The 19,972-nt window shown below is 44.4% G+C and overlaps 1 protein-coding gene across 2 annotated transcripts; it reads right to left on the minus strand.

Moving 5' to 3' along the window:
- Positions 1-3,752: 3,752 nt before the first annotated feature.
- On the minus strand, positions 3,753-19,833 carry adck2 (aarF domain containing kinase 2). 2 transcript variants are annotated; one of them, XM_068050728.1, is made up of 8 exons: positions 18,366-19,833; positions 17,556-17,702; positions 16,377-16,505; positions 8,848-8,943; positions 6,817-7,068; positions 4,867-4,989; positions 4,432-4,485; positions 3,753-4,329 (listed from the first exon to the last, which is right to left on the minus strand). In XM_068050728.1, the coding sequence occupies exons 1-8, from the start codon at positions 19,299-19,301 to the stop codon at positions 4,192-4,194; spliced, it is 1,875 nt and encodes a 624-aa protein (XP_067906829.1). In that variant the 5' UTR covers positions 19,302-19,833; the 3' UTR covers positions 3,753-4,191. The 2 variants fall into 2 exon arrangements, with proteins under 2 accessions (XP_067906829.1, XP_067906828.1); XM_068050727.1 differs by having other exon boundaries at positions 4,861-4,989; positions 18,366-19,832.
- Between the last annotated feature and the right edge of the window lie 139 nt (positions 19,834-19,972).

Here is a 19,972-nt window from a genome sequence, read left to right on the forward strand (position 1 = left end):
GGTGCAGGTCTCTGGCACAGAGTCTGTCCCTGTTGCTCAGAAGGGAAAAGGGAAGAGGAGCAGAGCATTAGTCATTGGGGACTCCATAGTTAGGGGAACAGATAGGAGGTTCTGTGGGAACGAGAGAGACTCACGGTTGGTGTGTTGCCTCCCAGGTGCCAGGGTACGTGATGTCTCCGATCGTGTTTTTGGGATCCTTAAGGGGGAGGGGGAGCACCCCCAAGTCGTGGTCCACATAGGCACCAACGACATAGGTAGGAAGAGAGATGGGGATTTAAGGCAGAAATTCAGGGAGCTAGGGTGGAAGCTTAGAGCGAGAACAACCAGAGTTGTTATCTCTGGGTTGTTGCCTGTGCCACGTGCTAGCGAAGAGAGGAATAGGGAGAGAGAGGAGTTGAACACGTGGCTGCAGGGATGGTGTAGGAGGGAGGGTTTTGGTTTCCTGGATAATTGGGGCTCTTTCTGGGGTAGGTGGGACCTCTACAAACAGGATGGTCTTCACCTGAACCAGAGGGGTACCAATATCCTGGGGGGGAGATTTGTTAGTGCTCTTCGGGGGGGTTTAAACTAAATCAGCAGGGGAATGGGAACCTAAATTGCAGTGCCAGTGTACAGGCTGTTGAGAGTAGTGAGGTAGGGGATAAGGTTACAGGGACGCAAGAGGGCACTGGCAAACAAGAACTTGGTTTAAAGTGTGTCTACTTCAACGCCAGGAGCATCCGGAATAAGGTGGGTGAGCTTGCAGCATGGGTTGGTACCTGGGATCCTGATGTTGTGGCCATTTCGGAGACATGGGTAGAGCAGGGGCAGGAATGGATGTTGCAGGTTCCGGGATTTAGATGTTTCAGAAAGAACAGAGAAGAGGGTAAAAGAGGGGGGGGGGGTGTGGCATTGTTAATCAAGGAAAGTATTACAGCGGCAGAAAGGACGTTTGAGGACTCGTCTACTGAGGTAGTATGGGCCGAGGTTAGAAACAGGAGAGGAGAGGTCACCCTGTTGGGAGTTTTCTATAGACCTCCGAATAGTTCCAGAGATGTAGAGGAAAGGATAGCGAAGATGATTCTCGACAGGAGCGAGAGTAACAGGGTAGTGGTTATGGGGGACTTTAACTTTCCAAATATTGACTGGAAATACTATAGTTCGAGTACTTTAGATGGGTCTGTTTTTGTCCAGTGTGTGCAGGAGGGTTTTCTGACACAGTATGTGGACAGGCCAACCAGGGGCGATGCCACATTGGATTTGGTACTGGGTAATGAACCCGGCCAGGTGTTCGATTTAGATGTAGGTGAGCACTTTGGCGATAGTGATCACAATTCGGTTCGGTTTACCTTAGCGATGGGCAGGGACAGGTATATACCGCAGGGCAAGAATTATAGCTGGGGGAAAGGAAATTATGACGCGATTAGGCAAGATTTAGGATGTGTAGGATGGGGAAGGAAACTGCAGGGGATGGGCACAAACGAAATGTGGAGCTTATTCAAGGAGCAGCTAATGCGTGTCCTTGATAAGTATGTACCTGTCAGGCAGGGAGGAAGTTGTCGAGCAAGGGAGCCGTGGTTTACTCAAGAAGTTGAAGCGCTTGTCAAGAGGAAGAGGGCGGCTTATGTTAGGATGAGACGTGAAGGCTCAGTTAGGGCGCTTGAGAGTTACAAGCTAGCCAGGAAGGATCTAAAGGGAGGGCTAAGAAGAGCAAGGAGAGGACACGAGAAGTCATTGGCGGATAGGATCAAAGAAAACCCTAAGGCTTTCTATAGGTATATCAGGAATAAAAGAATGATAAGAGTTAGAACAGGGCCAATCAAGTATAGTAGTGGGAAGTTGTGTGCGGAATCAGAGGAGATAGGGGAAGCGTTAAATGAATATTTTTCGTCAGTATTTACAGTAGAGAAAGAAAATGTTGCCGAGGAGATTACTGAGATACAGACTACTAGGCTAGATGGGATTGAGATTCACAAGGAGGAGGTGTTAGCAATTTTGGAAAGAGTGAAAATAGATAAGTCCCCTGGGCCAGATGGGATTTATCCTAGGATTCTCTGGGAAGCCAGGGAGGAGATTGCAGAGCCGTTGTTGTTGATCTTCAAGTCGTCATTGTCGACAGGAGTAGTGCCGGAGGACTGGAGGATAGCAAATGTTGTCCCCTTGTTCAAGAAGGGGAGTAGAGACAGCCCTGGTAATTATAGACCTGTGAGCCTTACTTCGGTTGTGGGTAAAATGTTGGAAAAGGTTATAAGAGACAGGATTTATAATCATCTTGAAAAGAATAAGTTCATTTGCGATAGTCAGCACGGTTTTGTGAAAGGTAGGTCGTGCCTCACAAACCTTATTGAGTTTTTCGAGAAGGTGACCAAACAGGTGGATGAGGGTAAAGCCGTGGATGTGGTGTATATGGATTTCAGTAAGGCGTTTGATAAGGTTCCCCACGGTAGGCTATTGCAGAAAATACGCAAGTATGGGGTTGAAGGTGATTTAGAGCTTTGGATCAGAAATTGGCTAGCTGAAAGAAGACAGAGGGTGGTGGTTGATGGCAAATGTTCATCCTGGAGTTTAGTTACTAGTGGTGTACCGCAAGGTTCTGTTTTGGGGCCACTGCTGTTTGTCATTTTTATAAACGACCTGGATGAGGGTGTAGAAGGGTGGGTTAGTAAATTTGCGGATGACACGAAGGTCGGTGGAGTTGTGGATAGTGTCGAAGGGTGTTGTAGGGTACAGAGGGACATAGATAGGCTGCAGAGCTGGGCTGAGAGATGGCAAATGGAGTTTAATGCGGAGAAGTGTGAGGTGATTCACTTTGGAAGGAGTAACAGCAATGCAGAGTACGGGGCTAATGGGAAGATTCTTGGTAGTGTAGATGAGCAGAGAGATCTTGGTATCCAGGTACATAAATCCCTGAAAGTTGCTACCCAGGTTAATAGGGCTGTTAAGAAGGCATATGGTGTGTTAGCCTTTATTAGTAGGGGGATCGAGTTTCAGAGCCACGGGGTCATGATGCAGCTGTACAAAACTCTGGTGAGGCCGCACCTGGAGTATTGCGTGCAGTTCTGGTCACCGCATTATAGGAAGGATGTCGAAGCTTTGGAAAGGGTGCAGAGGAGATTTACTAGGATGTTGCCTGGTATGGAAGGAAGGTCTTACGAGGAAAGGCTGAGGGACTTGGGGTTGTTTTCGTTAGAGAGAAGGAGGAGGAGAGGTGACTTAATAGAGACATACAAGATAATCAGAGGGTTAGATAGGGTGGATAGTGAGAGTCTTTTTCCTCGGATGAGGATGGCAAACACGAGGGGACATAGCTTTAAGTTGAGGGGTGAAAGATATAGGACAGATGTCAGAGGTAGTTTCTTTACGCAGAGAGTAGTAGGGGCGTGGAACGCCCTGCCTGCAACAGTAGTAGACTCGCCAACTTTAAGGGCATTTAAGTGGTCATTGGATAGACATATGGATGTAAATGGAATAGTGTAGGTCAGATGATCGGCGCAACATCGAGGGCCGAAGGGCCTGTACTGCGCTGTAATATTCTAATTCTAATCAACATCAATAAAAACAGATAATCTGGTCATCATCACACTGCTGTGTGCAAACTGGCTGCATTACAACAGTAACTACACTTCAAAAGTAATTCATTGGCTGTAAAGTGTTTTGGGATGTCCAGAGGTCATAAAAAGTGCTATATAAATGCAAGTCTTTCTTTCATTCTCCCTCTAATGAAACAGGGGGCACAATACAGTTGAAATCAGAGACATTGGGAAACCTTTGGGAAGTCACATTTTATTAGTTTATGGTACAGATCTCTGCAGCACCTATGCACGGTGCCAACTTTTTAACCATCCCCACTTTGTGCTAACAAACAATCATAGAGTCACATCACCATCATTGAAAATCACATTTGTTCAGTCTGTCCGTGAGAGGGGCAGAATCAAGAGCTCTCTGCATATTTACACATTAAATTTTGCACTTTCATTTTGCTCACAGTTTTATAGGGCTCAAAACACTGGGATATATCATGAATTATTCTACAAATGGTCTTTTATTAGCCTTGGCACCGACCAGCAAGTAAAGAAATCATTATATGTCCACTGTCATAATGATCGAATATTGAATGGATGCGAATCTCTGGTAGGTATGTCCTCTCCTCTCCTTTCCTGAGTCAGGGTGGTCAAAAATGCAATGCTACAGACAGACAGTCTGTGACTGCCATTATAAATCCGTGGTGTTCTTCAGCAGCAAAGGTTTGGCCACTTCCAGCAAGTTCAGCCCGGGATCAAGAGAACGACTGAGACCCTCCAAGACCATGAAGGCAAAGATAATGGAGGCAAAGTTACTTTCCACCTTGACCTGGTGTTGAGAGAAGGAAAGCAAATATATAGCTGCAGTCAGATTTCAATCATTCAAAAACAAAGAGCTACACACGTAGCCAAGCTCAGAATTCCACTCTACCTTGTGTGCAAGAAGCGCCTCCAAAACTTTAGACAGTAAACCTGCAACATGAAACTGAGAAGAGGAAAAGTGTTTAAAATGAGATCAGCCAACACAAACATTACTCTAAGCAATAAACAATTCTTTCCTCCTCCCTCATCAAACTGGTAGCATCCACCCACCTATCATTCTATTTGGCAGCAATCTCAGCAGATAAAACGAATTATACAACTGCAGTATACCATGCAGCCACTTCACTCTGGGACAATTAAGTAGAAATCAGATTTATTACGACAAACACATTAATAGAGAACTCTATTAAACCTCTGAATAAGCTTTGCAATTTAGCAGTGCTTTCTCCACAATGCTACATTACATCAGAATTATTATAGTGTGGGTTCATCTCTCTTAACTAAGGAATGTTCCTATTTGCTCTTAGTGTGCTAATACCTCTACCAGAGAACTTGTCTTCATCCTGGCTTCGCTCACAAGCTTTTCTATTTCAGTTTTAAACAGATGTATGTCCTGACATTCATTGGTTCTGGCCTGGGTCAGCAATAATTCTGCAAGCTGCTCACCCTGAAAATAAAAAAAAAAATTACAAAATACAGAAATCCAGATGAGTTTGACAAACATATTTTTGCCTGCATGTGGCTGTAACATCCACCCCCAGCACATCGCCTCTCCAATCAAAAGCCCCAGCTTTGAGAATGAAGAAAACAGAAACACGACTGTCACGCTAGACCCCCACCTGCCAAGAATGAGGCACATTAATTTTGTCATGAACATTGATTTTAAACTGTTACTGGAGTGAGGGGAGGACTTGTTGAACAGATCAGCCGTGGATGGAAAAGACATTTGCATATTAACAGACAGTGTTTGGAAGGACAAAGCAGCCATTCCCTGACATTCAACCCACAATGGACGTTTGATCACCAGATGTTGAAGGTGGGGGAGCTTGCATTCCAGGTTGACTGCAAAGATGGCTGAATACACAAATGGACATGGTCAAACCAGCTAGTCACAAGACTAACCTGGTGGGCAACCTGAGTTTTTTGAATTTGTACAAAACTGTTTGGGCAGAAAACTGTTTGCTCCTGGACTGAGAAGATCTCTCTCCTGTCTGCTCCCTTCTCTTTCTCACAAGCCTCTGAATCCACTGAAGACACATGAACCTCAAGAGAGAAAAGTCTCCTACAGTGAACAAGGTTTAAGAAGAATACTGGGCCCCAACGAAAAGCAAGATCTACCTACAATCAAGGACTCTACAGTGAGCTCGAAGAACCGTAACAACTACTCTTCAGATATTGCCTCAAACGTTTCCACTTTATTTTGCTTCTGCTCTTTACTGTCTCTATTTGCATGCGTGTATTGCATATGCATGCTAGCATGGGGCGCATTGTGTATCCGTAGGTAATGCCTAAGAAATTTCAACTTTTCTTCTTTAAACCTGAGAAAGCCTGTTTGTGCTGGTTTCTTTGCCTTATAATTGGAAAGCGGTGAACAAGGATTCACCAAGGGGGAGCTAAAAACACGGTGTGTTTAAAATTAAACCCCATTACAGTTAGACCAGGTGAAGGCTGAAAGGGAACCCTAGACCTCTTTCTCACCTGGTCGTAACAATGACTAAGAACCAAAGGAATAGGAAACTAAATTGGATTGAATGACTTGAAAAAGAAAATTTAAGAGATACACAGTTACGAGTAACAGACACCATGGTTACAAAGTACAAAGTCAATAATATAATCCAACTGTTAAATATTTAGTGCTGGAATGAATTAAATGATTTTCAAATTAAAGTTGTCGAGTGATGCTAAACCAGCAAGTAGGAAACAGCACTAACTTTGACAAAAATCAGTCAGTCTCGGCAACAAGAGCTTTTAACTCCTTTGTCTGGGCCAAGAGAAATGCCAGTGTGAGGCCCACAGTACCACCCAGGGGAGAATATGTTGATCCTGTCATCTCTTCCAGCACTGTCATTCTGGTTAGCAACCACGAGAAATGACAGATGAGTTTACCCCTTCCTGCTGATTGGTGCACTACACTGCCAGTACCACATATTGCTTAAATGTAGAGCTAGCAATTTTGGCACAGCATGCTATCCTGCAAATTTCCACACTCAATGTTTCATGATTTGATGTCCAAACATTACAATTTTGTATTAAATGTTTGCAGAAAGAAACAGTGAGAATTCCAGTTTCCAAGTGGATCAAAGTGATAAATTATTTGCCCTATTTAAAAGTGAACGCAACTCCACAATTTAAAATTCTCAGCCAAACAGTGGGATCAAAAAATAACACACAACCTACATGGGCTGACCTACATTGTCAGAGCACGTCCCTTGCCTGTTTTTTTGGGGCACGGGAATGGTGCACATAGGGGGAAAAAGAACTGACAGGTTCATACCTGTCCTTCAATTATAGCAGTGAAGACAGCTTTGAAATTGTGTAAGTCAGATGGCTGGAGTTCAGTAACAATGCCAGTATCCAGAAGAATAAGCTTTAGTGGACATTGGGATGGATGTACATTAACAATGAGTGTATCGCATAAGTCTACAATGGTTGTCTTGTCATCATTTTGAAGGTTGAACTGATCAGCCCCCTGGATGAGGATATTTCCAGGGTGAAGGTCTCCATGAACAAAGTTATCCACAAACACCTATGTAAAAAAAAAGGTCAACAGTGAGGACTTCACAATACCACAGAATACCAAAACAAGGGGATTCTTTTTTGTGAATCATGAATTTGGCACATTTAGGAAAAGATTTCAATTGCAATTTCAGTTGGTACAATGCTCCCTCTTTCAGTGGGCTCTCACTTTCTGAAGCCACCTCCTTTACAGATATTGCACTGTAAGCCCCTCGATCTGCTGGATCATGTCCTTCTCCTAGTTTCTGATCTCTCATTGATCCTATCTGCCAATTTGCATTCGATGTTGATTATGATTACCATATCAACTCCCCTCTATGAGCTTCAACTGCTCTACTTTGCTCCATTGCTTCCTTCACCTGTTGTTCCACATCATTTCCCTATTGCTTCCCATACTTTTCCTCGGCCCATACTCTTACTTTGCCCACCCTACCCCAATTTGCTTCTAACCCCGGCTTAAATAGTTTACCTGCCCTTGCTCTCACCCAATATCCTCACTCATCCACATTCTTTATCTTCCCATTCCCCTGCTCGTGCTCATCACTCCTCTCCTACATTTTTCCCCCATTTCCCCCTCCTTCTCTCTCCCAAATCCCATCGCCTCTCAACCTCTCCTCTTGCCCACTCCCTCCATATTTCTCTTTGTTAACTCCCTCTCATTTACCTCGGATTCCAATTATTTCACCAAGCTTGCTTGACCAGAATTGACCTTGAATTCCCAAATCTAATGCCTCAGGAGATTGACTAGTTTTAATAAAAATGGAATTTGACTTTTTACTGTAAGTCACTGGCTCAGATATTATCCCCTGGACCTCATAAACATCCCTGATTGAAATCCTCTGGCTCACCATGAGCAACACCAGAAGAGACCTACTAGTCATATATTAAAATGCTGACCTTGAATTTTTTTTTTGAGTTTGTCATAATTGTGACACTTGGTACATTGAAACCAATGGGTGTCATTTAATGCCTCAGTCTGTCACAATCAGAGTAGCGTGGTGGCGGTAACACCTGCTGTTCTTATTGCCTCCAGGTAATGGTGCTGTTACCTCTGATAAACAAGGTTATAGGAATATCTGTTATTTTTGCTTACTCCAGAGGTTGCACTGCACCCTCAGCCTGGTACAACAAACACAGTTAAAGAAACATACCATTTCTTCCAACTAACCGTGAGCAACACTATGAGAGTCAAACAAATATATATACATATATATGTGCATTCAGATGGATAAACAGATTTTGCAAGCTCTCGCCTGTTATGCACGGAGTCAAATACACCAAAAAGGTTCCAGCTGAACTCCTGTCTATACCAGGGTTCTGGTGAAAATGCTTCAATCGGCCTTGAGCTAGGAAAAGAAAGGAAAATCAAATCAAGGTGATCCTTGCTGGAAAGTGCTTGCATGCGAATATCAGGCATAGACAAGCGCTGGCTTTGTGATGTCACAGTAAAATAACCTGCCAACGCTCACTGTCCAGCTTCATACACAAAGAATGGGCTTGTACCTCACTCAGCAGGAGTCAGCACTTTTTAGGTCAGAGTAAAATTTTGTGTTTGGAAAATGCTTAATTGGTTACTACCAATCTTGACATGGATGCAGCTCCCTCTACAACCTTGTTTTCTCATATGCGATCAACAAGCACTTCCCATATTCTCCAATATAGGGGACCTTTTACTACTGTAGGCCATCATATTAAATGTTTTGTGGACTCTCCTTTTCTCATGACTTTTTCAGGGCCCACAGCTATTTGCCCCTGAACTACAGCATTGTTATTACTACACAAAAGTTACCATCTTCAGCAGCATCTCCACCCCCACTCTTGCCAACCTCTGCTTCAATACGTTAGGGACATCCTTTGCCAAATACACTGAGATGGGTTCACTCTCCTAAATGGAAAGAACACACAAGAATTAGAGTCCCACTATCTTTCATGATGACATCCAGTGGCATCTAATTCAACGCTGAGTGTTCTTAAGAGAATCCTGTCCAGACTCTAGAATATCAGTCAACCAATTTTACCTTGTAGGAGATATTGAGCCAAAGATAGTACTACACAAAGCTTACATATTCCCAGTGTAAATACTGAATGATGTGGAATTTAAAATGAGGTGCTGTAGTAACCATGCTCTCAGGCTGAGAACTCCAAAGACACTTCTGCTTTACAATTTTGGAGGTAAAGAAGAAATATTCCTGCTGACAATTACCTATTTATTAGACAACGCATAAGATCACAAGACAGCAAGAACTAGAAAATGTCATTCACCTCATTTAGTTATTCCTGTCATTTAAGCGAGGCACTGCCAAGCTTTTGTCTTTCTGGGTTGCACAGGGTCACACCATGGAGCCAAATGGACCACATAGTGTATGTGTTCTATGGTCACATTAATTTGCATACATTTGTAAGTTTCTGATACTAATAGAGCTAGGTGTTCTGAATTAGGATCTATCCACCAGTGAGGGTAACAGTGCGAGAAACTTTACACATCCCCACACTCACTAATTTACAACAGGACAGATAATACAAAAGCTGCAAATAGGCCAAATTTACCTGGCCTTTGAGAAGATTTCTAGGGTTGGAGGCTGCAGGTTGGATACCACTGACTGATTTGTTCGGCGGAGAGTTTCATCTGTTGACTTCTTTTTTATTAAAATAAAACCACCCAGTTTGTATATTTTCATTTGATTTATGTCCATAACACACAACCCTTTCAGACCATTTTCATTTCCCTGCTGTCTTGGTCCAAAGCCCACACAGATCTACTCCCTTTTGAATGTTCCTGCTGAGTCCATATTCATTGCAACAAATGGTATTCTGCTTGTTTCATAAGTGAATTGAATGTGAAGTAGCTACTCCCCATGTTCTGTTCAGCTTAAGGTTTTCTCAGTTGACAATCATAAACTTACTTCTCTTGTGGTTCAGCACAAAAAAACTTCAACATCAATCCCACTCATTCCAGTGAAAATTTTAATGACTTAGATCAAGTTTTGCCTCCTTTTTCCAATGAGAAATTGCTGTCTCTCAACCCATTTTCCTGCTATGCATCAAAAGCCAACAGAGCTATAATACATTAATGACATTTTGAGCTTTTAAAAAAATACAATCAGAACACACTGGGGTAAACTTCGCTGCACAGGTGGCAATCTGTGACACCCCCTGCCCTGCCCCGCCCATTACTAACACCTCCAATTTTAATTTCATGAAACCAACAGAGTGAAAATCAGGGTAGGGTGTGGAGAGGAGTTCCAAAATGACAGACAATCCACTCCTCCAGATTACTGCCCAGGCAGTGAAGATGAAAACTTACCATATTCCCTACCTTCTAGAACTATGCTCTGTTTTCAATGGGTTTCACAACATCTTCCTTAACCCATCCCATGCCCTACCTCACTCTTTTCTTCCTGCCCCCATTCCATTGATGCATTACATAATATTTATCTTCATTCCTCCAGTTTCTTACTGGTCTGCATGTATTGTCCATGATCACAAATCACTTAACTGGCTGGGAATATTATGGCTGTAGTCCATTCAAAAGACTGTTGTCATGCAGACCCCCACCTACCAAGAATGAGGCATATTAATTTTGTCATATGAACATTGATTTTAAACTAGCTGGGAGAAGAGAAGACATGTTACAAGGGCTACCATTCACTTAGATGAAAAACACTTGCATACTAACAGACAGTACTTGTGGAGACAAAAGGACCATTCCCTGACACATTCAACCCACAATGGATTTTGATCATCAGACATTGAAGGTGTAAGCAAGAGCATTCCAGAGACTGCTAAGGTGATACAATCCACAAAAGCCAGAACTAGTTAAACCAGCCGGTCACGTGATTAACGGGCTGGTCCAGGGTTTTTTGAATTAGCCACAGCGTTTTTGAACTGGGAAAAACTGTTTGCTCCTGGACTGAGAAGACCTCTCCTGTCTGCTCCCATCTCTTTCTCACAAGCCTCTGGAAACACTGAGGACACATGAACTTCATGAGAGAAAAGTCTCCTACATTGACCAAGGTTTAAAAAGAATAATGGGCCCCAACAAAAAGCAAAACCTACCTACAATCAAGGAATTTTTAGCGAGCTCGAAGAACAGTAATCAAACCCATCAGATATTGCCTCAAACTTTTCCACTTTATTTCTTCTGCTCTTTTCTGTCTCTATCTGCATGGGTGTATCATGTATCCATAGGCGTTAACCTATTTAGAGTTTAAGTTTAATAAAGTTCAACCTTTTTTCTTTAAACCTAAGAAAGCCTGTTTGACTAGTTTCTTTGCCTTATAATTGGAAGGCGGTGAACAAGGATTCATTAAGGGGGAGCTAAAAATAAAACTGTGTTTAAAATTAAACCCTGTTACAGTAAGACCAGGTGAAGACAGAGGGAACCCTAGACCCCTTTCTCACCTGGTCATAAGACTGTTGAGAGTTATTTAGAAGCTCTGTGGTTACAGTTAAGCTCACCTATCTTATTTATGAGCCAAAGAATCTATATTTTCCTGCAATACCGACTGGGATTTATAATTTTCCTTATCTTCAGAATGTATTAAATACAAGTCCTACCAGGATTAGAGCCTTTTAAATGTTAAGTATAACAATTTCACCTAAGTTATGAAGACAGCCCAACAAAACTGAATTTTGTTCTACTGGAGGCCATTTCAACATTCTCAGTCCTGCACTTTGCTATGTTCCTATGAGAGCTGATCAGATTATGTTGCTTAAGACCTGCTTGCAAAATTGACAATCCTCAGGCAAGACTAAAATAGATTTTAATTGACTACACGTACCTCTGTGCCCTGTAATCATTTTCCTAATGGCCTCCTTCTGTGCTGTAAATGACTCTAGGACTACTATAATTATATTTTTAAAACTTGATTAAGACACTTGTATTTATTTAGCACTTTACCATTTCAAATCATCTCCAAGCACTTTCACACAATTAACTTGTTTTGGTGGGCAGTGACTGTGTTATGTTGGGAGTTATTTGATACAAGATCAGCTGTTACTGGTCTATTCTACGTTAAGTACTACTACTCTGCTGGAGGAAAAATTCTTCCAACCACCAGATTCCTTTAAGGGCTTTGTTAGTTTTGTAGCTGTGCTGTAGTCCTGCAATTGCAATTTAATTGCCTTTCATTATTTTGAAATGCAGCATGTTTGGGGCTGGGTAAACATATTGTACAGAACATTCCCACACCTTGGGCCTGATTTTTCTTCCGGGGTCAAGAAACGGACGTTGGGACTGTTTCCAGGTCCTGATCCTGCTCCCAGGGGAAGTGGTCACAGGCCCCGATTTTCACAGAGCTGGACTGTTAATTGACTGGTGGGCGGGATAGGCAGCCAATTAGCAACCCTGAGGGTGGAATGGAGGCAGGACTGCAAGACAGCAGGCCCAATTTAAACCCAACACAGCAGTCACTACTGTGGCTGTCATGTTAGAGGTTTATTTGCTGTATTACACATGCAGCAGGAAAGGCAGGTGGCTGGAACCGGGGTTGGGCTGCCCTCACTTTGCTGATGCTGACCTGGAGATCCTCCTCCAGGCAGTGAGGAAGAGGAGGGAAGTCATCTTTCCAGAAGGTGACAAGAGAAGGTCACTCTCCCAGACGAAGCAGGCCTGAATCAAGGTGGCAGAGACTGTTAACAGTCAGAGTGTGACCAGGAGGAACTGGGTGTAGTGCAGGAAGAGGTTCAATGACCTTTTTCACTCTGGCAAGGTGAGTGCAATGCCAGACCCTCAGGACAGGCCTCTGGATATTCAACCTCCAGCAGACACTTCAGCTGAGGAGCCTGAGGGTGCATGCTGCACCTGAACATGGGAGGAATGTGCGCTCAGGGCATTTACTGAACCCACTGCAATGCTCAGAGCCATACTGCTGCTGAGGACCGGCCCTCACGGATAGATGCAGCTTCTTGTGAATATGAGCCGTTGACAATGGCCAACGTGCCTTATCTCGCTCTCTCTTTTGTCCTTGCCAGAGAAATCGGCTCATAATGCTTGCGAAAGAGCCTAGACAGGAAGAGGGGACCCATCCTTCACATCGTCACCATCATGGAAGAGGAAGCTAAGGAGATTGCCAAGGTCGCTGACCACAAGCAAACTGGGGAAGGTGAGATGGCCATCCCTGGTGGAGAGGGTGAATAGAAACAGGTATGTGTAAATTAAGGGGGGGCATTACATGCTACCCCCTCCAATTGTATGAAAATACAGCTACATTGGGAAGCCTCAGCACTGCATGAAATTCTGCTCTCAAAGGCTAGTTCTCATAATTTCTTCTTGTGCCTCCCGCAGGTTTTGACATTGAGACACAAAGACCAATTCCCGCACCATCACTGGGCCAAGCGCTGCCAGAGCAGACCTCAGGGCAAACACTGTCACACCTTACAAGCGCACCCTCCACTTGCTCAGATACAGTAACTTCGGTGGGTCCTTGTCAGTGCATAGATAGGGTGGTATTGGGTGACGAGAACATCCTGAGTATGCAGGAGGAGTTGACAGAGGCAGAGACAGCTGTGGACAGTCCCCCTCGCAAGATGGAGGAGAGGTACAGCCCTGCTCAACAGATGCAGGCCTTTGGGAAGCACAGGAAAAGAAGCTCTTCTTGGACCAGCAGCAACAGACGTGTTCCCACATTTCAGAATTCCCTCAGGCAGTCAATGGTCATGGGTTGAGAATGGAGGAGTCCATTCAGCTCATATCCACCTCCATGGCTCAGTGCTTTGAGCACGAGCTCCTCCATTGGGAGAGTTGCCAACCTCATGGAGAGCTGTTTGTGGCAGCACTTGGAGTGCATGCAGGAACTGCACACTGATGCTCAGAGTTCAGGCCATGCTATGTAGCCTTGACCGGTCAGTGACGCAGAGATGTTTGGAATGGATGCCAGTTGCACCACGGCTGGTGCTCCCCTCCAACCATCTGGAGTGCCAGTCAAGGGCTGAGGATGAGGGTGCTACCCCCTCAAGGGGCACCATCAATGGCCTCCTTGGCCCCTCCGACTAAAGGACCATTTGTGCAGCAGGGCCCAGTGATGGAGGCAGCTCCTGCATTGACGCTGGTGCCCCCAACAGCATCCCCCACCCCCTGCACGACAAGAACTGCTGCCACGTGTATCTCAGCCATAAACAGAGAGAAGTGAGCAGGCTACCTACACCTGCTCTGGGGCCACAAGGGGAGCATCGCAAAGTGGCCAACAGCGGAAGGCACCGCATTGGGCAGAGCACTGAGTGGGTCGCTGGAGATTATTGAGCACTTTTCTGTTTTCAACACAATGTAAATATTGACACATGACACCAGACGTGTCAGCTTCCATTTATTAATGGTAGAACGAAAGAAAGATGAAGTGGTGAAAGGGAGCAACAGTCCTTCATGGGCACAGTGAAACCTCTGGACAGATGTGCATCCTTCATGGACAGTAAAAGTGAATCTACTCTAGGCTATGTCCTCCTTGGAAGTGTTCCCACAGGTAGCTCAAAGTGAGTTCTAGATCATGCCGTCCTCCTGGGTTAGAAGGGCACAGCTGGAATGTGCCTGGATCAGATGATCCCTGATGTTGATGCCATCCTGACAAGACCCTCGAGGCCCTCACTGGGCCCGGGCACCTCCCTGTGCAGCCGGGGTATCTTCCTCCTCCTTCTCCTCCTCTTCCTCCATTCCAGGGCCTCACCCTCTTCAAGGTCCACACCTCTCTGGAGGACCATGTTATGGAGAGCACAGCAGACCACCACCATGCATGATACCCTTGCAGGCGTGTACTGCAGGGCACCACCTGACCATTCCAGACACCGGAACCACATCTTCAGAAGCTCGATTGCCTGCTCCATGCTTGTCCTTGTGAGAAGATGGCTTTGGTTATAGCACCTCTGAGGCTCGCTCTCTTTCTCTCTCGGGGTCTTGTAAAGGGGTGAGTAGCTATCTCCAAGGGACAGCCCTTGTCCCTTCGAATTCAACCACTTAGTTTGTAGAGCTGCGGCAGCCTGGACTGCCAGAGGATGAAGGAGTCATGGCAGCTGCCAGAATAGCAAGAGCAAACATGCAGAAAGCTCTTGTGGTCACAAACCAGTTGAACGTTGAGGGAGTTTCCACTCAGTTGATGAGTCTTACTGAGTGGTCACTGGGTGCCTTGATGGCCACAGAGGTGCAACTGATGGTGCCCTGCATCTGTGGGGAATCCAGCAATGGAGGCAAAACCCACTGCCCTCTGTGCCCGTGAGGCCTCATCTGTCTGGAATTGAACGTACTGCCCAGCTCTGGCAAATAGTAACCTGCGAGATGCAGGGGTGTGCAGCCATTTGCGAGACGTCACCAAGGATGGCAGCTGATCCTTGGAAGAATCCAGAGGCAAAGAAATTTAAGGTCACAGTGATTTTGACAGTTACTGGCAGGGCATGGTGAGCAGTGCCGTGAGGTCTTCTGTGACAAGGGTACAGATCTCTCTGATCATCTACCTGGAGAGTCACAGTTTCCTGGGGTACTGGTTCTCCAACATGTCCATGTATCTCTATCTTTGGCGGTAGATCCTATTCTGAGGGTATGACATTGGTATAGTTCTTGCTCCTCGTCCCGCTCCTCACCCAGGGCTCTGCCCTTCCTGTGGATGATGTTGCTCCTCATTGTCACTGGACCTTAAATCTGAGAGTCATGCTTCCATTGCCAGGTGGTCTCCCAATTGTGTCTGGAAGCCTTGCCTGTTCCTCTTATACCTCCACAATGCCAGGAGAGTGACAAACACTGCATTGCCCGAGTGCGGAGTCAACACTCGCCCTGCAGCCTGCGCACACCTGATAGCACTTGTGTGTCAATTGCAAGTCCCCACTGAGCCATTCTCCCTTTTAGGCACTCAGCTAATTCCCTGGGGTGGCCACAGCTGGTTTCCCACTGTGTATCCACCATCTCGCAACTGGTCTGTTCCTGACCCAGCATGCAGCCCATACACCCCCACCAAAATCTCAACATGCTCCTCAACAAGTTCTCAATCAGCTCTTTAACAACCTTAATTGCACTGATTAACAATTAATTATTACCAGCAGTGAGAATGATGACAGTATTATCATTACCTGTCTGCCTCCATTCCAGCCCCTGGCGGGACCTAAAAATCCTTCCCCGAGCGTGTCAGTGTACAGCTAGTAATTTATTTGTTATATTTTCCTTTATCCAGGAACCCTCTGCAGAATAGGATTGACTCAAGCTTTCCCTCTTTTCCTGTGGTTAAATACTCACCTCCATCTCCTCAACTTATCAGGGATAAAGAACTCAGTGGCAATGAAGACCTACCCTGTTCCAGCACTGTACATTTTAGCAACACATTATATTGGAAAAAAAAATACCTCAAAGGTTTCAACCAGAATCGTTCTTGTGACAAATGGCCTGAGCGGTACTGGAAACTGGACAGATTCCATATCCTGAAAATTCTCTCGGAACCTCTCCATATTCTTTGCCTCGTATCGCAAGTCAATCTGTGGGGTAATGCCAGGAAGCAGTGTTTAGTTTAGACAAGTACACTCTGAGGTGAGCTATTAGAAAGAAATAATTTCTCACTAACTCTGTTTGAGTAGATTCCTATTCAGTCCTGCCACTTCAAAAAAAAGGCAAGACATTTATTAACCGGAGACAAATCAGAAGGATGAGAGAGAGATTTTAAATTCTATAAATGGCTATAACGTGGAGAGATATATTGAAAGCAAGAGTTAATCCTAACACTGTTATTTTGAGATTTTGTTTTCCACTTGTAGATGTCTCATTGCATTGCTCAGAATTGAGGGGAAGGGCTTACCATGACTATCATCAAGTCCAGTCAATCAGAAAGAACCAAGGCATTTGCAAAAGGCACAGGCAAAACACCTAAATCAACAACTGAAGTTCCAGCCAAGTACTTCAAGTGGTTCAAATTAAGGGTTTAGCTCCCAACCCATGAGTAGGTCTCTCTAAGAAAAAAGACTATACACAGTTAACTGTATGATTAAAATAAACGTTTTATTCTGAATTATTTCTGATTTTAATAGGTTTCTATGGTTACATGTTACTTTTTCCATAGGGAAGGAACTCAAGATGGCAGCTCAAACCAAGTTCACGGAATGTTTGGTGTGATCTAATTGATCACTGCCAGTTACTTGTCACTTTATGATTGGTATTTATTGTTATTGGCCAATTTGAGATTGCTAAACTGTCAAAAAATGTAAACTTTTTGATTGCTCAGATTTTTGCTGCTTAATTGTTCATCATTTTGTTGATTTGACAATATTAAACTTCCATTTTGTGACTACTAATTTTCACCCACAGATGTCCATCAGCTTTTAACACGTTTAACCATATGGTGTTTCAAAAAATGTGACGTGACAGATAGGTGTCTTTTGCTAAAAGGTCTCTGAAGAGCACTTGAGCTGCAAATGGGGTGGAAAAGAACATCCTCCTTAACTTACTCTCCTTCTTCCACCTCTCAAAGATACCTGCCAGATCTTTGAAAAAGGTCATGGTCGCAACCAGCCTGAGTTAATTTGTGCCCTCACCAGTTGTGTCATCAGCTTTTCAAACTCTCCCACTACTTCAGTCAAGCTCAGCCACTTCAGGCCTGGCAGGAGATCGAGGGCCCAGCTTGCTGCTTTTATGAGCATCAGATCCATATTGACTCGATGTGCTATCCTAGGATGCATCACCTACAAAGAGAAAGTGAATGTGAACCTCTGGGTTGTACAGTGGCTTAGCATACTGCCTCACTCTGCAGCCAGATACTATAAACAACCCAAAAGGATGGGATGAAAATCATCTCTTTCTGATAACTATAAACAATTCCCCAAAAAATCCATTTGTAGGACTCAGCAAGCCATTACAGAAACATCTAAAATTCAGCAATAGTTGACACCAAAATTCAGTCCGAATCAAAGATGGCTATTGTGGGAAATGGAATGGACATGCTGGTTGCTCTACTGACATTGGGGATTAAGGTACGTTGATCCTATTGAGTAGGAGGAGCATTGCCCTGCATCTAATCTTTACAGTACCTTCTGAGATTGGTTTGTAAGGCAAGGTAGGAGTTTTATTTCAAATTCAATCATCTTGATGCAGACATTGTGTGCAAAAATGTGAAAGCTTTTCTTTCCATGAACTTCTCTCCACTCTATTACAATATGAAAATGCATAGTCAGTCTTTGGCCTGGTTTCATCTGCTCTAGCTTACTGTGTATAGGTATTCTCACCAAATATAGTCTAACCCTCAATCTGTGTTCAACCTTAAAGCACTAAAAAAGTTTGTACAAGAGGAAACAAACTTCAAAGGATATTTACACCACTTACATTGTATACTGTAGGAATTGTAATACCTTGATAGCCACTGGAATGAGATGGTGCTGCTCTGCTGTTGATTCAGGGTGAAGGGTTGTCTTTTCATCCTCCAGCTCTGGTATTCCAATTAATTCCTCAGCAGTTTCAGACCTATTTTTGGGATCATGGTGGCCAACTTCATTGGTCTGATTTGGAAAATCATTCTGTTTTTTACCAAACATGTAATGAAATATCCCTCGAAGCCCAAAGACCTCCCAGGCTTCAAATTGGTCCTCTTTTTCCAAGCTTTCTGCAACTTTCTGAAATTCAGAGTCATTAATATTCCTTGGATTAGTGTAAGCCCTATAGACCTGAGCAATGCAGCCTGATCTGATGGGTTCCTTATTTTCAATCTGAAATATACTCCTCCAGCCCTCTCCAAAGGCCCTTTTCATGCAATATTCAGTGTAGTCCCAGGGATGTGGTGTGACGTGAACATTAAGTCTGGAGAACTTATCACAGAATTCCACTGAGAAGAGGTCCCTTCGGGTGCTTAACCACTGGCCCAGTTTGATGAAAGTAGGGCCTGCAGCCTCTGTGGATCTAAATAGCAGATCACACCAGATCAAAGCAAAACTGGAAGATGCAAAACAAATTGGATACAACAGCAACAAAGGTCCAAACCTCAACAGCACAATCACAGCTCGGACAGCCACATGGACAGTGAAACGAAGCTTCCAGAATAGATCTTTCAAAAATGAGTGCACAGCCCCTGAATTAGGGTGCTGTAGCACTTTTACCTCTGCAATGACCTTCTTCTGGGAGTTTGCAACTGATGAAGCTCCAAGACCTAGACATGCAAGAGTAAACTTGGGTAAATGCTTCAAGCTGAAAGACGCTTTCAATGCAGGGCTGCCTGATATCAAGACAGTGGTTCTCAACACGGGTCTGAACATTGTTGGGCGTACCCTACAACTTAAGAGAAAAGCAGCCATCCTAGTGTAGTGATGCAGTAACCTGACAAGCTTTTTAGATACCGAGTCTGGACATCCAACAAGCACTATTTTTTGCACCTGATTTCCATGTGGTCCAGTGCAGCTCTGCAAATTGTTATTTCAACATATAATCCAGTAACAATGTTTAAAGACACCAAATTAAATACTCATCTCTTCCAGCAGCCAATCAATTCATTCCCAAGAGATATTAAAGGCATCATGAAGGCCTCAGCAGGATATTCTGATAATCCACCTGCTATTCGACGAATCACAGGTAACGATTCAACGACGCAGATATCAGCAGCTTGTTTCTCATTCTGTCCAAGCTCCCCACGGGCCGCTTGCTAACATTGTGCTTCAATCTCAATGCACCATCCCCACCTACTCTGATCCTCGCTGCCTTCCAGAGCAGGAACTCCCTAAACACTAGTTTTACTGATCCTCCACCGCACCAGATATTCCGCTTCCCTGCTCCTCTCTCGCACTTTGACGCAACAGCAGTCGCCAAACAAATTACCTCACGCGCACTCAGTGAAACCCGGCACACTGCCCCACCTCCTATTGGTCCCAGGGTCCAGTCCCCGCATTCTATTGGTCCCAGGGTCCAGTCCCCGCCTCCTTCTATTGGTTACAGAACCCTGACCCCGCCTGCGCCTCCTTCTATTGGTCCC

Source organism: Heterodontus francisci, chromosome 18 (assembly GCF_036365525.1).
Source record: "Heterodontus francisci isolate sHetFra1 chromosome 18, sHetFra1.hap1, whole genome shotgun sequence".
NCBI lineage: Eukaryota > Metazoa > Chordata > Chondrichthyes > Heterodontiformes > Heterodontidae > Heterodontus > Heterodontus francisci.